The sequence below is a fragment of the Typopeltis vanoorti genome, chromosome 1 (genome assembly GCF_054136105.1).
Source record: "Typopeltis vanoorti isolate ZY-2024b chromosome 1, IOZ_Tvanoo_1.0, whole genome shotgun sequence".
Lineage (NCBI taxonomy): Eukaryota > Metazoa > Arthropoda > Arachnida > Uropygi > Thelyphonidae > Typopeltis > Typopeltis vanoorti.
Window position 1 is genome coordinate 13,947,789 of NC_143549.1, and position 19,751 is coordinate 13,967,539.

The following is a 19,751-nucleotide window of genomic DNA, read 5'->3' on the forward strand; positions in this document are numbered from 1 at the left end:
TTTTGAGTATGAGTCTGAAGCAAAGCACCAAAGTGCTGAGTGGAGACCACCAGAAGAGGGGCATCTGAAAAAACGTTGCTTGGAGAAGTCTAAAGTAAAGACGCTGATTTGTTTCTATCGTTCCAAGGGCATTATCCACAAAGAATTCGTTCTGCCTGGCCAAACAATGGTGAGTTTTATCTCGAAGTTTTGAAGCGATTGATAACGAGAATTCGTCACTTCCCCAGAAGTCACAATAGAGAGCCTCAAGCAGTAGTGTAAAATACATCAGCAATGTTTTCATTTTCAGTTGTTGATTAGCATACATCCTAAAGAGAAATACTGATATTTCTTTTACAAGGGGGATACAGTATTTATGTCAAAAATAAATTCATAATCAGTTTCACCTTTAGTATCAAAAAATTATAAATTATTTGATACAATTATCTTGGGGGAGGATTTGAATTTTTTAGAATGCAGGTAAGTTTTTTTTTTCCGGTGGGGGAGGGGTAAACCACCTAAACTTTCAGATATTTCAAATAATTTATTTTCAAAACCGTTCACAAGACAATTATTACAAACAAATCAATTGGGGGGAACATGCTCATACATTCAGTATAAAATAGTAAATGTGCTGCTACTTCAAAACTGCCTAACTAAACTAGAAGTAAATGTATTTTTCAAATGTGAGTGATTATTATTATTATTAGATTTCTGTGGAGTCAAAAGACTCATTGCAGGTGGTGTCACTGTTACACACACACACAGTTTATCATACTGCACCTTAAATATGTTCACAGTCTCCGTGCTCACCACACTTTTGGGCAATGCATCCATGCATTCCAATCACTCACCACTCTCCATGCAAAAAATCTACTCCTCACCCCCTTTTTGCTCATGCTCTCCTTATACAGCTTCCAGGAATGACCTCTTGTTCTCTCCCTATCTCCATTCATTCTATGCAAAACCTCCCCAACATTAATCTGGTAATAACCTCTTAACAACATATGTCTCAATCATATTTCCTCTCCTATTTCTATCCACCAATTCCACAAATTGCATTTTCTCAATCTGTCTTCATACTCAACATTCCAGAGACCAGAAACCAACTTAGTCATCTCTGGATTTTTGCTGATACATCTTTATCTTTTTTGAAAACTAGGTGAACAAATCTGTGAACAGTAATTCATATGTGGTCTGATCAAAACCTTATACAAGGGAACTATAACATCGTTACTTCTACAAGTTAATGCCCTCTGCATCATTCCCATTATCTATTGTATTGTTCTCACAATTTTAGCAACATGTTTCAGAAATTTTAGGTGCTTGTCCACAATCATTCCCAGATCTCTCATTTCCTCTACCTCTTCCAAAATATTTCCACCGATTGTGTACTCTACATCCCATCTTTGCTTCCCAAATTTCAAAACCTTACACTCCTCAACATTGAATTTCATCCTCACTCATTTACCCATTCAGTTAGTGTAATCAAGTACTTTTGCAAAGCCACAGCATCCATTCTACTCCTGATAGCTCTCCCTAACTTCGCATCATCAGCAAATCACTATTCAGACCTCTTGTCAACTGATATTGACAACCCCAATATCAATTACATACAAATTAAACAGCAATGAACTCAAAACCGACCCTTGGGGTACACGACTAGTTAACTTTCCTCTTCTGGGATATCACTCCTCCATAGACAACTCTCAGTGGACCTATCAAACAGCAAATATCCAATCTAGCAAACTAATCTACTGTTCAGTCCATCCATTCCAATTTAATTACTAGCTTGTCATGTGGCAATTTATCAAGGGCCTTTGCAAAATCCAAATATACCACTGCGTAAGAAATGCCTTTATCCAATGCATTTGTCACTTTATAATAAGTAATAATTATAATAATTAATGTTAAAAGACAATCTTCCTTTAACAAACCAATGCTGGCCACCAAAAGGTATTTTTCTGTCAACACAATTCTGAATCTTGGTCCTAACTAACCTTTCTAACAGTGTTTGATCACAACTCCAGACACAAAGACTGGCCTATAATTCAAAGCTCTGGTCTTATCACCTCCCTTATGAATCTGAACAATTTTACCCTCTTTCCATTCCTTTGGATCAGCCCAGTGCAAGACTAATGTTAAAAAGATATGTAAAAGCTGTTCTTCATTCCCCAGAACATTCCCTCAAAACATGTGGTGAAATAGCATCAAGTCCTACAGCCTTATTTACATCAAGGTTATTCAATTCCTCATATCTCACTAACAGTTCCTCCTCCTCTTTCTTTGTTTTTGGAAAAGGGAGAGCAGAATTATTTTCTTATTACATTTGCCAACTGAACATCTGAAATAATTATAAGAATGACATTAACTTAACTGTAGCAGAATTGCAACTTTTATGACCTCTTGACTTAGAAGAGTGAACTGTATTATGGATTTCTTCTATTTGGAAATTCCAAGTAAACATTTGAGTTTTCAAGATATATATTCTCACTTTAGAAGATGTGTTATTGAAAATATTGTGGAAATTATTTTCATGCCAATTTCTGAAGGGTGTGCCAAACATTTAAAAAAAATAAAAATAAAAAAAATACTATCAGGCAACATGTATTTGTAATAAATACAGTTTGAACATTACTTTTTTTATTTCTTGTACTAATTCCCAATTTATGAAAATTGTCATATTGTTATACTTACATATTTAGATACACTGTTGTTTGCGAACAACTTTTTGCTTTTATGAACAAAAAATTATGTTCAATTGATTATATTTTTATTTTGACACTACTTTTTAAAACATCACAAATTTATATGTAATAGTATTTCACTAAGTAGTATTGACAACCCTAATTATCACCTAGCCAAGAAACTAGCAGCAGTACTTGACTTGGTAGGTCATTTCCTCGTATAAAAAACACTTCAAAAACAAAATTAAAAACATTACATTCAAAAACACAAGATTTATTTTAGTTTTGAAATTACTGCCCTTTTCATGAATGTCCCAATTACTGACATAGTTCTCTTACAAGACAAATTTCCTCCCAACATTATGATCTTTGCCCACATCCTTTTGGTCTGGCAATAAAGGTTCTACCTACAAAAAGAAGGTATAGCCATGGGCCTCACTGCTTTCCACTTCCACAGCTAACTTTTATATGGAACATTCTGAGCAACAAGCTCAAGATTCAGTGACCTTGAAACCAGCATTTGGATAAGATATGTTGATGATATTCACTATTTTGTCCAATCAACCACCTCAAAACAATTTCCTCAGCCAATTAAACCAGCAACACAGGCACATTTGCAATTCACAAATGAAATTGAAAACAATAACATTTCATTTTCTGGTTACTATTTGAGCAAAGGACATGTTACATATCTTTGCTCAAGCTGTTGATCCTTCACTGTTTATCATAAACCAAACACACACACACACACACACACACACACACACACACACCCCACACACACACACACACACACAATACAGATGTACAGACTCATACCACCACCCTAAACAAACACTAGGGGTTATTAGCACTCTAAAAAACAGCCATAACAATTTACTCTGATGACGATGGTCTGAAAAATGAATGTGATAAAAAATGGATCCAACAAGAAAACAATAATAATAGTTATAGAAACAGTGACATTTTTATGCTTTATACTAATGCCAGGAGTATCCAGAATAAAAGAGATGAATTGGTGGTGCTAATAGCATCAGCCTGGCCAAAGATTATTGGGATCTCTGAGAAGTGATTGACAGAAGATGATATTAATAACAGGAATAGAAGTAGCAGGGTACACCATTTTTCAGCAGGATAGGAAGGGAAAAACACAGTGGTAGAATACTGCTTATGATAAGTGATGAAATTATGCACCCTAAGAGTGGAGGCTTTTGGAAGGCAGTGACACTAATGGTTTTGAAAGCATATGTTGTGAGGTAGAGATGGGAAAGACAGGATATTTAGTGGGGTGTTGCTACAAGCCAAGGAGTACAGAGGGTGGGGAGCAGGAGATGTTTAGGCAGTTGAGCTTGGCAAGTGCAAGAAGAATGATTGTTATGGGAGATTTTAACTACAGAAGTATAAACTGAGAAGAAGAAAATGCATGTAGTAATAAGGGAATGGAATTTCTATAATTCTTGAGGGACAAATGTTTTAGGCAACATGTAATAGAGGGAACAAGAGGTTCAAGAGTTTTCAATTTGGTCATAGCATCAGAAGAGCTGATAATAACTGAGATGACATCTCTTTCCCCCGCCTCCCCCCAGTTGGAGAGTGACCATGTGGTTTTGACTTGGAAGATGAATAGATATGCAGGAGTATCGAATAAAAGAGAACATATGTGGAATTGTAAGGCAGGTAATTATAATCGTCTTAGATATCAACTTGGGGCAGTTCCAAGGAGGGCAGAATTGGAAGGCCAGGATATCATTAGTACTTAACAAATATTCCTTGGCAATTTTCCAACAGCAATAGTGTCATATTTTGTCACTGCACAATTGTTATGTCGTGACATTTCTTTAATTTACATTTTATTGTGTTCTTCTACTTATATCACTTATCTCATTCACAGTTAAATCTATCCACACAATTTGGCCAATTCTTAGAAAGATTAAGTATATTAAATAAATTGACAAAGGGTAGACTTCTGAATAGAGTCCGATCCTCAGCAATGACGGTCTGGAGTTACCTCCTATTCAGGTTCTGGCAATATTTATTTGATCAAGCTGCGCACAGCCAGATCCCTAGGTTAGAAATTCCTCTTAACCAAGGAGAAACCCTCAGAAAATATATTAAGTAAATCAATCTATTAGTTATTCTTTATCTCAATCTTATCTATCTCGCTTAAAATACTTTAGTTTGCAGTCGTGGTCTCTGTCATATAATTCACTCCCGCTCAGATTCAAATGTTAGCAAGCGGTGCATTGGATTCAAATCAAGGCACAAAACAGGTTAAGATAATCAAGATACATTTATTAGATTCCAAAAGATTACACATTTACAATAAAAAACACTCAATAAGAATAGAGTTATCCCAAGTTATAAGGTTAGACATAACAACTGTAATTCACATATCACATCTAAGAATAGGCTCATTTCACTACACAAAATTCTAGCTAGCATCCTTTAAATATCTTTACTATCTTACACATATTCTTAAAACATTCACATCGATAACTGTATAGAGCATTACTTATAGCAAATTAACTGCTACTCATTCACACAAATACTAAGGAAACAGCCTTTAGATTCTACTGGTATCTAAATCTCACTATAGTCCTTTTTCCTACAAGTTTAGAGTTTTATAACCTAACATCTCGTTTCTTCCATAACACAATATTCCGTTCTTTCTTAACAAAGGAATTATAAAAGGGTTTTACATTACCACATTCCTGTAACTTATTCCGTCTATCCTTTCTTTATAATTTTCCTCCAAATGTTCGATCTTGTCCTTGGTGATTAATTCACGGGCTAGGTTTGGCCTTCATTGTTCTGTCCTTTCATTGCATTCTCGACTGGAAACAGCATGGATTGAATCGATCCACGTGGAGGTATGTGGCGGCCAGTTTCTTCAGGCTTACTTGGAAGAGTACCTAATATTTCTTCGTCTATTCCTTCTACCCGACATCGCGAACCGACAGCAGAGAATAGCTGCCTGCTATCGACTAGATCTCGAACTGGAACTCTTCCCGACTCCACCAGAAATTCTCCAGCAACTCCCGTTTTATACCTCTTATCTCTAGCACCCTCTTTCACCCAAAACTTTCTGCCCGACACGTTTTTTTTTTTCCCCCCCACGGCTCCTATTTTCATTCCTATCTTCCTGGAATATTTTGTACGCGTGCTGCATCTTCCCTGAAAACACTGTGCACGTGCCGTTCGCATGCAAGCAATTTGCTGTTGGCTACACAATTTATCCAAAGTTGTCGTTAATGGACTTTGATCCTTCGTCACTATGCTCTAACATATATCTTATAGAGAAACTTCTTACATTATAATCTTTTACAAATAAATTACATCTTTCACCTTTAATTAATTTGTATTTAATTAATTTTCCAAAATTTGTATTGGGATAATTCTTTAAATAAATTAGTATCTTTACACTTATTTACAAGCATTTCCACCTATTAGTTTTTTTTTTTTGTTAAATTCTGAATGAGATATTTCTTAGTTTAAATATTTTCATTCAAAATTCAACAATAGTAAGCTGTATTCCACGAGTGAAGAAGAGAACACAATTTGGTGTAAAGTGGATGACAAACAATATCAAACAGGAACTGCAGGTGAAAAAGAGATTATGGAAGAGATATAAGGCAGAGCAGATGCATGAAGAATATAAGACTCAGGCCAGGAGAGTGACTAGTATGGTGAGGAAGGCAAAACTGGAATATGAGAAGAGATTGGCATTAAGATCCAAAGAAAATCCTAGGGAATTTTTAAGCTATGTGGCCAGTAGGAGGAGGAGAAATTAATGTGGGATAAAAATGAGAATAGAGTGACTGATGCAGAGGACATGGTGGAGTTGTTCAATGAACACTTTATTGAGCATTTCATCCTGGAGAAATAGGTTTTAATACTAGATGGATAGGGCAGGGTCAAGGTTTAGAGGTGCAAGAGGAGAGTGTGTTCCAAATACTGAGTACTCTGGATACCAGTAAAATTGTGGGACTGGATGTAACTTCACCACGGGTTTTGAGAGAATGTGTTAAAGAACTGACAGTTCTGTTGACCTGGCTTTTCAATGAAAGTCTGGTTACGTGAAAGGTACCCAGGGAATGGAAGGAAGGTAAGATAGTGCCATTGCATAAGGGCGGTAACACACTGGAAGTGTCTAGTTATAGGCCAGTTTGTGTCATCAGTAGTTGTTAAGGTCTTGGAGAAATGAGTGAGGGACTATATACAGCTTTGGGCATATGAGGGTAATGTGATCTGCGAGAATCAACATGGTTTGTTAAGGGACACTGTTGCTTTAGTAATATGATTGCCTTTTATAATAAAGTGACAAGAGCATATGATGAGGGAAAGGCATACACTACAATTTTTTTTGGATTTTGCAAAAGGCAGTGTGCCACGTGATAAGCTGATACTTAAGTTGCAGCACATGGGTTTAGATGTTGCTTTAGTCAACTTATCATGATGCCACATGATAAGCTGATGCTGCATGGCATGCCACAGGGTGCCACATGATAAGCTGATACTGCAGCACATGGGTTTAGATGTCACTTTAGTCAACTGGATTTAGGATTGGTTGTCTGATAAGTATCAGAGAGTTGTGTATTGTGGGGCAATATCAAGGAGACAGAAGGTTACAAGTGGAGTCACACAGAGCTCAGTACTGGGACCTGTATTGTTTAACCTTTATATCAATGATATTATCAATGGATTGCAAGGGGATATTCAGTTGTTTGAAGATGATGATGTGAAGCTGGGAAGGTTTATTAGTAATAATGCAGATGTGGCAGCCCTGCAAGAAGGATTTCATTTCAACAAACTGGGCAAATGAATGGGGATGTCAGTTTAGTGCAGCAAAATGTAAAGTCCTGAAGTTTATGATACACTGATGGGAGTCTGCATACTCAGTTGAAGGAGCTATACTGGAAGAAGTAAGGGAGACAAGAGAGCTCGGGGTGATGATTGATAGAAAACTGAAATTCAGGGAGCATATTGCAAAGGTGTTGTGAAGGTAAACCTAGAGGATTGCTGCAATACTGAGAAGGATGCTGACCTGCAGAGTTAAGAGAGTTATCATTTTATTGTATAAGACGCAGATCAGACCACACTTAAGACCATTGTTCCCAAATTTGATCCCCAGGATTTGAAAAAGATAAATTAACTGTGAAAAGGATACAGAGGCAGATAATAAAGATGGTTTCAGGACCATACAATGTACAGATGAAGGAATGTGGACTGCAGAGTTTGGTGGATAGAAGGAGAGGTGATATGATCGAGACTTAACTGTTGAGAGGCAGTTACAGGGTTGACACTGGGGAGTTCTTTCACTTGGTGGAACAGCTGGAAGAAGCGGTAACAAGTGGGCCCATCCCTGGAAGTTATGAAAGGAAGCTGTGAACAAAAGGGTGAGGAGTGATGAGACCAAGAATGGTCAATGAGTGGTATGACAGACTGTGTTTCCTAGGAAGGTCCTCCCACGATGAGTCTCTTGACTCCATGGAGGCTGGAATAATAATAATAAGAAAACAATCCATAAAATCCTTCACAAGAATACAACCAAAAATAGAGATTACAGTAAAGCCATATCACTCTTATAATAGACATATTTCTATAATATAATAGAAAAAATAGAAAATACACTACAAAAATGCAACATTAAGGTCACATTTAAACCATCGATGATGATAAAAAGTATATTGAGCTCTTCCAAAGATTCCTCATCTTCTCTTTCTCACCCATATACAAGATCCTTCAGAGCTTTTTCCTGGTTATACTATACATTAAAGATGCCAAGAAATTACAGAAAGAGAGAGAGAGAGCTTAAAAGTTGTGACAATCACCATGAATGAACTGAGTAGAACCATGTCACTTATCCATTATTCTACATATTCCCCATGAAGTGTTATACACCTGTGTTACATTCTCTCTTTTTGTCAGCATTCAAACATTGGGGAACTCACTTTCTCTGAGAGCTTCTGCATGCCCATATGCTGGTGGATAATGACCCCCCAAGTTGTTCCCCGAATATCCTTAGAGGCTTTGTAATGTTTATGGCTGATATTCATTTATCATCAAGGATGATGGCATGCATTGTACTGATGTTTTCAGGGATGATCACTGTGGAAGGTCTTCTTGACTTTTTTTTTTGGGGGGGGGGGGGGCATCTGTTGTCTCAGGTACCCAGTTTTAAACTTGGTCACCCATCTGACAACTGTTGGAAATGGAGAGCTGTTCCCTAAAGCCTCATACAAAGTTTGGTGAATCTCAGTTGTGGACTTTCCGTGCAGCACGAAAAACTTGATGACAGTCTGCATCTCTTTATCTTCGAATCTCTTCAAAACATCTGACATGTCTCCTTATATATCTTAAAAGAAAAAGAACAAATTTTTACAATTTGACGAAACATGTGGAGTTAAAGGGTTTCAAGATATGTTCTTTGTTGTGGTTATATCAGTTGGTTTAAAATCATTTTGTTCTAGGTGTTAATCAGAACTTTTCAGCAAGAAAGTTTATTTATATAGATAGACAATACAGGACAGGTGTCAATTCCAAAGCACAAGTCTTCAGCACAACAGGAGGGAATACTATCTGGATCAGGAACCTTATTAGTATCAAGATTAATGAAGATTTTTCTGATGTCATTTTGGCAAAAGTTCAGAGGAGCATGTAGTAGGCAGTTTGTGGCAGTATGGGAAGTGATTTGCCTTGGTTGTCCAAGCAGGAGTTGGAGGCAAAAACTAATAGCAAGAGGCTTGCCTTTTTCTTGGGTGAAGTTACATACTGCCATCAGGATGCAAGAGAAGTGGTAACATGAAAGGGCAGAAGTTACACCTAACAGCCTTAGCAAGGGACCAGCAGGCTTGCCTGCCAGTTGATGAGAAGAAGCTGCCTGAGAAAATCTGATAGGTCTCGAATTTGTCATTTCTTACAAAGTCTGCTTTGGAATTGTCGATAACTTTGTGTTTCTAGCTGCAGGTTTTAAATGAAGCCATTAAACAAAAGTTGGATTTTTATCATGGACAGCAGAGGCACATTTTTTTGAGAACCAGGGTTGGATACAAGTTAAGGGAAAAAATTTGCAGTGGAATGGGAAATGAAGGCTCTCATTACAGTGAGGATTATTTCAGTTACTGTTTGGATCATGAGAGCAAAAGCAGTAATCTGACCATGGAAGAGCAGCATAAAAATTCTGGAGATCATCTCAGTTGGCACAATTATAGTGCCATAGGGTACAAGGATGAGATTGGCTGGGCAGAGGATAAACTGGAGAAAAGGAGACTTGAATAAGATTGTGGTCAAAGTTGTCATGGGGAGAACAGACATCCATGATATATTTGGAGAGAGAGAGAGAGAATTGTGGTATTCTGGTTAGTAGATGACTATATCAGGTCACGACTGCTGGCAAATGATTCAGCTTTCCTACCAGCTTGATTGATAAATTTGGAGTAGTTATGAACATTAAAGTCCTCAAGGAGGGCAATCTCACAATTTGAGTAATTAGTTTGTAAGAAATCAATTTGTGATAGGTAGTCAAAAAGAGCAGCAAAAAGAGTTAGGAGAGTAGGAAAGGAAACAAATGAATGCTATAAAGTGAGGTGAGGGAATCTTGAGCCAGAGAAGATCAAAAAGTGAGATTCTAAGTTGGAAGGCCTTTGACAGGGGATATCAAATTTCACAAAGCACACATACCACTCTTTTTATGAAATGCATTCATGTAGGATGTAGCTGGAATAGTTGAGGTCGAGTTGTAGAGGATACTAACTGACGGTCTGTTAGGAAAAAAGAGATCAGGTTTTTGATGTCTGTAAGCGGTGATGTATGTCACTAATGTTTATATTAATGCCTCGAATGCTGACAAAATGAATATGGAAGTGTTTGTTATTGGAAAAGTTATTTTGGGTAGATTGGTGTGTATTTTTATTTGTTCAAATTTTTTTTGTCATATTTTTTATATTTAAAATTTATTTTATTTTTTATGAGAGATTTTTTTGTACCTGCAGTTAGAACTAGTATTTTTAAGATGGAACTAATGGTTGATTCAGAAAACAAAGTGTGTCCTTGGCCAGTGCCCCTGCATACCATTGGCTAGGTCTCCCTCCAGGCATGACCTGGCAGAGTAAGCAGCATAAGATTATTCATTAGCTGATCAGGAAGCCTTCAACAGATGTATTGCCATTGTGATTGGTCCTGTACACTATCTGGCAGACAGCCTGTAAAAATCTGTTTTATGCTATACTCTCAAATGAAGCAGCAACTAGCTCCCTAATTAAAAATGATAATGGTATGCCCAGTGTTAGATCTTGAATGAGGACTTTTTCATCAAAAGGTTCATTCATTCAATATTTAACAAGAATACAATACTGACCAAGAAATACTTGTACTATTAGTGAAAAAAACAATTTGTAAAAATAGAACATATTTGAATTACCTTAAAAGGAAGTAATAAGGAGGAGAATTTTGTCTGTCTAAATAGAAATTTTGTTGTTTAAAAGCACTAGTGATTAAAATATACTCTACGCAAAATATAAGTCAAAATGCTAACAAAGGTCACGTGTGAGTTACCTAAGCCTGAGGCGAAAGCATTCGTGGAAAGCGAAGCGAACTCATGTTCAACGAAAAGAGCGCACTTCAAGGAGAAGAATTCATCATCATCAAATTCCTGCCATGTACCCTCAAGGGTTTTACAGAATATGATAGTACTACATGAAAAATTTAAATCATTACTAACTTTCTATCTACAATTTTCCTCCAAAACAGTCTGTTACATGTCAAGACTCCAACATTATCAGATCTTATATTTCTATCATCTAAGGCACTTTGTACCGTATCAATCCACATATATCTTGGTCTTCCTCTGGGTCGTTTTCCTGCCAAGCTGGCAGAGAACACTTGTTTTGCTAATCTTTCCTCGCACATTCTGTTTTAGTGACCATACCACCTGAGATTAGCTCTGCTAACGCATTCCTGGATGCTGACAATATCAAGTTCTTTCCTAATATCCTTGTTTGTAATATGATATTGCCATTGATGCCATCTGTTCACGCCTCTAATCTTTCTCAGGACTCTCATATCTCCAGTCTCTAGTCTTTGGTCAAGTGTTTTACTTCTGACCCAGCTCTCAGATCCATAAGTTAAAACTGGTTTGAACACTGTCTTGTATACAGCTAATTTAGTGTTCCGACTAATTTCTCTCTTATTTCATAAGAATTTATTCAATTGACTTCCTACCATACCAGCTTTGTTGATTCTGTTGTCTATTTTCATATTTAATTTACCATCTTCACTAAAAATCGTGCCTAAGTAGCTGAAATGTTTTACTTATTCCACAGGTTCTCCATTCACAACACAGTTGACATTTTCAATGATTCTGCCAATTTTCATTGTCTTTTTATTGCTGACCTTCATACCATATCTATTACAACAGTTATTCAATTTAGTCAGGAAATCTTGCATCTTGTAGTGGATTTATTTACAAGTATAATATCATCCGCATAAAACAAAGAGCTGACATTAACATCTCCAATTTTGATATCATGTTTAATACCGCTTTCCTTCATAATCTGATCCATATAGATAATCAATAACAGAGGGGATAATGTACATCCTTGTCTCACACCAGATTTAACATTAAACCATCCTCCTGTACTTCCTTCAATTCTAACTGCTGACTTACAACTCAAATAAAGACTAAGTATTGCTTGATATAATGCCCCATTGACACCATATAACTGTAGCGCATTGAATATCTTCTCTATTGGAACCTTGTCATATGCCTTTTCCAAATCGACAAAACTTAAATACAGATCTTTGTTATATTCCCATGATTTCTCCACTATTTGTCGTAAAGTGAAGATCTGATCCTGACAGCCTCTATTTGGCCTGAATTCAGCTTGTTCTTCACCAAGCTTTTCTTCCACAATTCTTCTCAACCGTTTCTCAAGTATACTTGCATATATCTTACCAGGAACACTCAGTAGTGATATACCTCTGTAATTCTCACATTCAGTTTTATTTCCCTTTTTATATATGCATACTATTAGAGCTCTACTCCAATCATTGGGAATTTGTTCCTCTGTCCAGGCATTCTGAACTATGCAGTGCAGCTACTGTAAGACTTTTATACTACCATACTTCAGCATTTCTGGTCAAATATCATCTACTCCTGCTGCCTTTCCACATTTCAAGCCTTTGATGGCTTTTTCTACTTCAAGTATGAATATGTATTCCTGAATGCATGCCTGGTCAGTGTTTTTTTTTTTTTTTTTTTTTTTTTTTTTTTTTTTTTTTTATCACTGTGCTGTCATCATTGCTTGTTTCATTTAGCAAATTTTCAAAGTAATTACTCCATACTTCAAGGATATCTTTTTCTCCCATTTTCATGTCACCTTTATCATCTCTAACTCCTTTTAGAGCACTCTTTCCTCCATTCCTAAGCTTCTTCAACAACCTCCAGAATATTTTGCCACCTTCTTGATATTTATTTTCTATGTTCTTGCCAAGTCCTCCCATAGGAAGGCGCCATCAGAAATTTCTGTAACAAAAGAGGGCACGACGAAGGAGAATAAAGGCGGTTTCGCGCAGGTTTCAAATCCCCATTTTTTCTGTTCCTGTTCTCATTCAGAGTATGATGCAGCCCAGTGGAAGGAAACTCTAGATGATCGACGGCAGTGACCAGCGAGATGAGCGTTTGCCCAGCAGAGTGCAGAAAATGGCTATACGTGACGAGCAACGTGACCTCCAAGTGGATGTGACCCGCTGAAGCAGAAAGGTATCTAAGGACAAAGGACAGATGAAAGGGACACAGGCAACCTCAAGTGGCGGTGGTAATGTACAGAAATTTCTTATTCAATTAACAATTAGCATTAGAGGAAAAGAGTGAACAAGAATTTAGTTGGAAAGGAAGATGGACAATTATTTAGAGAACTTTTGAGTGATTAATGTGCTTAGTGATTTGTTAGTTCCATTGGATTGGTAGTCTGAAGATTTAATATTTTGTGCGAGACCTAATTAATGTGGAGGGGCCTATGTTGGCAATTGAAGTTAGGAATTATGATCTTGTATTTTATGCTAAGTGTGTATTAATTTATTTAACCTAAGGATATGAGTTGGTGTTCATTAATTAGAGTATTCCTTCACTGTTTGTCAATTGATTTAGTAATGATAATGTGATATGCTTTTGATATGCTTAAACCGATTTTGTATATTCATTAGATTCTTAATAAACATGTTTTGCTATGTAAGCCTGGAAAATGAGATCAATTTTACCACTCAAAAGTTTAAACCTACGCATAAGAGGAAGATAAGGGAATTTTAGAGTAATAAGGCCATGGCTGTAAGCTAAGATTTCTACAGACGCTTTAAACTTTTAACAAGATTAGGTAGCTCTAGAACTCTGGGTGGTTTCTCTGAGGCAAGAACTCTTCTGCCCTAGAACTCTGACTGATGCAGCTTAAACAAACAAATTTTGTCAGAGTTCGAAAAGGAAAGGATCCCAGAGAGATAGATTAGAGATCTCATTCTTAGTTGGCATAAAAGGAAATAATAGAAGTATAGTTTATAAGAAAAAACCACGACGTAACACCAGCAAGGCCATCACCCAAATTGCATACAAGAAGAAAGGAGGAACAGAAACTGGAGGCCCTACTCCGAGGTGAAACATCACAGAAGCCACTTCATACCTCCAAAAAACAGAATGGTGGTGTTTCGACAGATGATGAAAGACATCTACCACCTAGAAACCTTGGTTTAAACCTTTATCCAAGGGTAAGCGAATGTTTGCCGTGAAGTATCTTCACAATTGGGCTACTTGTATATAGAGGCTAATGACTTCTTCACATCAATTTCCTTAATATAATGCAAAGCACATCATGGGCACTTAGTAATTATAGATTTTAAAGATCAGCATTCACAAATCAAAAACAATGTCTTGGGCCAAAAAAGCCTATGAAAATTTCAGTTAATGATGAAAAAACTGGAAGTAGAAAGATTCACTTATATGGGACATGCAGAACAGATAGAGATGCCAGTCTAAACATGATATTAAAGCATTCATTGCTAAAGCAACTGTTGCCCTTCAGAGGTTATAACTACTTTGTAAAAATAAAATACAGCTAACTACAAGACTATTTCATTGAGATACTTGAAAATTCAGTGGATGAGAACTAGACATTGCTAAAGAAATTGAGAAAAGGCTATTGGCTTTTGAAGCATTACAGAAAACGTTTTGAAGATACTATATGCAGCACACATAACAAATGACTAGGTTAGAAGGAAAACGTGCTCTACTGACAAAACAAGAAAATATCATCACCAAAATACATTGAAAACAGCTCCAGCAGCTGGACCATACAGCTAGATTTAAGGGTTTACCTAAAATAGCACTAGAGGGCATGACTTCTAGTAAGAAGCCTAGTAAGAAGCACTGGAGAGGGGGGGGGGATCTAGAATCACTTGGATAGATAATATTAGAAAATGGACTAATTCTTCATTCTCCACCTTGTTAAGGGGATCTCAATACAGAAATACCTAGAGAAAGAGACAGAGAATGTTAGGACTGTCACCTTTATAGTGCCCAATGGGCTACATAGACTGAGTGAAGGACAAAATCTCTCTAACATCCATCATTCAGCCATCCTCTTTATCCAAGTCACCAACTTCACATCTACTCCAATTATGCAACAGAGTTTCACATAGTTTTCTGTGAAATACCTTTGATAAATATAACAATATTACTGTGTAATAATTTTTAACCTTTGCATATAAAATATTGCATTCTTGTTCATCTAGTCCTGAAATCTATCTTTAACTAACTTTCCAATATCTTAATCACCACTTCTGATATATGGTGGAAAGAATTATACATTGGCTATTCATAACTGTACTTTGATAAAATTATGACGCACGCCGAATATCAATTACAATAAATTTAATACATCCAATATTTCGGCAAAGTCAAATTTCCATCATCAAGGAACACAGTACTATAAGGCAACTAAAATTGAGCTCAAAGTCCTAAAGTGGCCCTTAGTGGGCTAAAAGGGACAGTTTTAAGTGTTGGTCTGAAAATCTGAGAATGAGTGTTAAACTGCTCCATCAAATTTGGAGCAGTTTCATGCACCCAAATTTGATGAGATTTAGAAAGTTTCTTAATGCTGAAGCATATTTCAGGAATAACCTCTCATATTTTCCTATTGTCGTCATGTGTTCAATTTCAGACATAGTCAATTTAAAAATGCTTACCCATGCTATGCAAGGTTAAGCAAAATGCTATGACTAATTTTTGCCTATATATATAAGTAAAAAAAAAAAAAAACTCACATTTTGTCAGTGACACATAATCATTTATTATTATATGTTAATGATATATTATCATTTTCACAATACTTGTCTTGAATCCTGCTATGAAAAAGAAAGAAAAAAAAAAAGAAAAAAAAAGTCAATTTCTTCTGTGCCATTATAGACAAACATGGAGAGCAAAGCATTTAAAATCAACATAAAAACTCAATAAAATCAAATCCTTAAGAGTGTGAGCATGTACAAACACACTTAACTACTAAAGAGATTTCTGAATTCAGACTACCTCTGAAACTTTAGCATGTGGACAGAGCCAGTAACGTCATAGATGTAGTGCAATTGAAAAACATTCCAGCTACATTTTTAGAATCAATATAAAGAAATCATATTTTAGGAAAATATAAAAAAAGTCTACAATACACCTTTCAAGTTTTAATATACACAGTTAATGATTTAAAATTTTGCACATTCCATCATTTGTCAAGTCAAATGCCACTATCGGTAATTGGTTTATTTCCCTTTTACATTACAGTAAAATGGAAATAATTCAAATAAAATGAATCACATTATATCATGAATAATTGGTTACTTTATGTTATGTCTGAGTGTTCTTCAAATATTTACTCAACAATTAAAAATTCTTGTCACAGACAAGCAGATGCACATTTTTTCAAACCCTGCTAATAATAGATTAAGACATATATTAGGTATCTCACAACTTTTAAAGTTTATTCATTTCTTTAGATATATATTTCTGAAAGGCATTTAGCTAAGAAAAGAAATAATGCTAAAATATAACTCAAAAATACTTACTTCCTTTTGGACCATAGAACTTCACACAAAATTCATTTAGCCCTCCTAGAATGGTAACTTCGTGCTTGCTCTCTATACTAAGATGCAGTTGAGGAGTAATGATTTTGTTTTCATGAAACAATTTTCAAATTATTAGAACTTTCTACTGGGTTAATTTCACCACCATTACTTTAATAAAATTAATAAATAATCAATGAAACAAATCAATAACTCCCATCCCATCTTCCCTTCATGTTAGGTACAATGGGCCTGTTACAGTTGAGTAACTTGGCATCTTATAAACCTGATTACTAAATATGATATCTGCATTGTCTGATAACGTCCATAAATTGTGCATGTTCTTATATAGTATGTTCTGCAGTGTGAAAAACTCTGCCATCTCCATATTTACATTGGGTGAACCATCAATAGCTCTAATAGTTCTTCACATCTAGATAGGATTTCAATCCAGATTTTTTCAACTTAAAGGGCATCAAATAATTTTAGGAAAATTTTCAATGTAAATATGTTGATTAAGAATCATATATATAGACTTATAAAAAATATATCCAAACTGATCTGGTATGAATGCTTAGACATGATCATCCATGCTAATGCCCCTCCTTGGCAAACTTGTCACCAACTACCCAATGAATCCTTACCCTTTTGTGTCTATGGAAACCTAGCTACACTGGAGAAGGTACATCCATCACATCACTACCCTCTCAGAAACTTAGAAAACAGAGCTAGAACCATCTGCTCTGACTATTATTATTATTATTATTACACCCTCCATGTAGTTGAAAGGCTCATTATAGAGCTAGAAATAGTTAGGACCACACTAGCATCTCCAGTGAAGTTGATCACATCCAGGACACATTCCTCAGCCAGTGGCTTTTCCCTTCATAAAAAAGCCATTCTAAAAAATCCACTGCTATTCCCTACATCTAGATTATTATTATACATCTAGATAGATTATTAAATCAAATGGGAAAACCTCTCTTTTATATAACTCACAGAAGCAGATATAACTCTGAGAGACTGTTTCTAAAATCATCCATAGCACTATAATCTACAAATCATAACAAATTTGGCTGCTTCACATCATCAAAAATGTGGGAGACCATCATATTGTGACCTTCAGCAGCAAGATCCCATCACTGAATCCACTGAGGGTGCCCGATGGGAATGTAGGATCCTGCCTTTCACAATTAGTTTATGTTTGCTTCTTGCTGCCATGCCAGTATTCAATGTGCTTAGTGTATTCCTTTATACCCATAAGGATGACTTGGTGACCAAGGCAAAATATTGGCATAATAAGCAAAATAAATTGAATTAATTATCTCTGGACATGCATTTTCTCCACTAAACAACAACATGAGCATCCAAACTGATGCTCTGAAACTAGAATTCTTAGAAACCTGGAATTAAATTAATATTTAATTCAAAGTGAGCTTCTAATTGAGTGGTTCCAGTATTCAAGAAACTGACAGAAAAACCCTCTGCAAAATTCTTAAGTTGAGGAAGAAAAAAAAAAAAAAAGGAACATACTAATTCACGTATGATGATAAGTATTTCATCCAATAAAACACAATGTTGCTGGCAAATAATACCGTTTTACAAATATGGGACATATTTTATGTGGAATATGTGCTGTATTCACTGGAAAGGACAAGAAATTTGTTAACAAAGTGAAAACTGTGAAAGAGTATGCCAGAACTGTTCTGAAAGAGTAATAATGAAAGAAAGATAAACTCAAATGATAGTTATGGCAGAGGATGTCAAAAAAACATGCATAAAGGAATGCAATGAAAAGTGAGTTTCAAAGGTTAATGAAATGAAAATCACAGAAGAGATAACTTAAAAAAAAAAGTTAACATAAGTGGGGAAGGATGAGGAATGTGGTGAAAATATAAGCACTTATATGGGGTCATCCAAAGGAAAAACTGAGTTCCAGTAATTAGTTGTTGGAAGTTTTTATAATTGGTTATACCATAATTTAAAGATGAGAAGAAATTATATTCTTGGTTTAATCCTTTATCCATGTGTAAGTAAACAAAATTTGTGCCTGAAGTATTTTCAGGACTAGGATTAAACCAAGAATATAATTTTTTGGCAGCTTTAATTTATAGTATAACCAAGTGGAAAAACTTCCAACAATTGCCTCTAATCCAGCGTATTTTTAAAATACAGTGCGACACCTTTTGGCTACTTGTTTATGGAAATATGATTTTTGCATTACTTCAATCTTGGTATCATTTCTGGGTTCCTATCCAAACTGGTAGGGTAGTGATCTTTCCCATAATGCATAGTATTATACATGTCTCTAAGGATATGTGCTTTGCATTATGGGATACTAAGGCAAATGATATGAAGTCATTAGCCTCTATATACGAGTTGCCCAGTCCTGAAAATACTTCAGGTGTAAACTTTGTTTGCTTACACTTGGATATAAGATTAAACCAACAATATAATTTCTTGGCATCTTTAATTTATGAGTTCAAGTAACTGAGGAGAATGCTAAGACATCATTCTTTCCACTTTTCTGTTTCTTCACTAAACGGAATGATAACAGATTAAGAGACAAAGGGAAAGTAAGCTATGGTGTACCAATTCTATGATCAGGGATTCTTGATAAATGTGCCTCATGTGTTCACTGGATCAAAGATAAAGGTGTGACACCATCAGAAAGCAAAGAAGAAAGTGAATGAGTTCTAACCAGTATTAATTAACCAAAATGTGACAAGTAGAGAATAAGAGACTATGCAAAATGCAAAACAGGAGATAAAGATTGCAAAGTCAGCTGCCACATCATATTTTTTTTATATCACATATATGTTTGTTTGTGTGTGTGTGTACATAAGCAAATTACTAAGAAGAAAGAAAGAATGAGTTAATGTTTTCACTTAGTACTTAAGCAAAATTGTGTGGAAAAAGACCATTCCAAACCAGATGATAATGAGGAATTGTCTGGTATGCTTTAAGCTGGACATTGAACTGAGTGAACCA

The 19,751-nt window shown here is 35.7% G+C and overlaps 1 protein-coding gene across 1 annotated transcript in view; it reads right to left on the reverse strand.

Annotated features, from left to right (window-relative positions):
• The window catches only part of UbcE2H (ubiquitin conjugating enzyme E2H), a 362,978-nt gene that overhangs the window by 242,995 nt on the left and 100,232 nt on the right, over positions 1-19,751 (reverse strand). Inside the window, exon 2 of the mRNA XM_090412149.1 lies at positions 16,764-16,840. Coding sequence (XP_090268275.1) covers positions 16,764-16,840 — 77 coding nt within the window. The remainder of the gene's footprint in view (positions 1-16,763; positions 16,841-19,751) is intronic.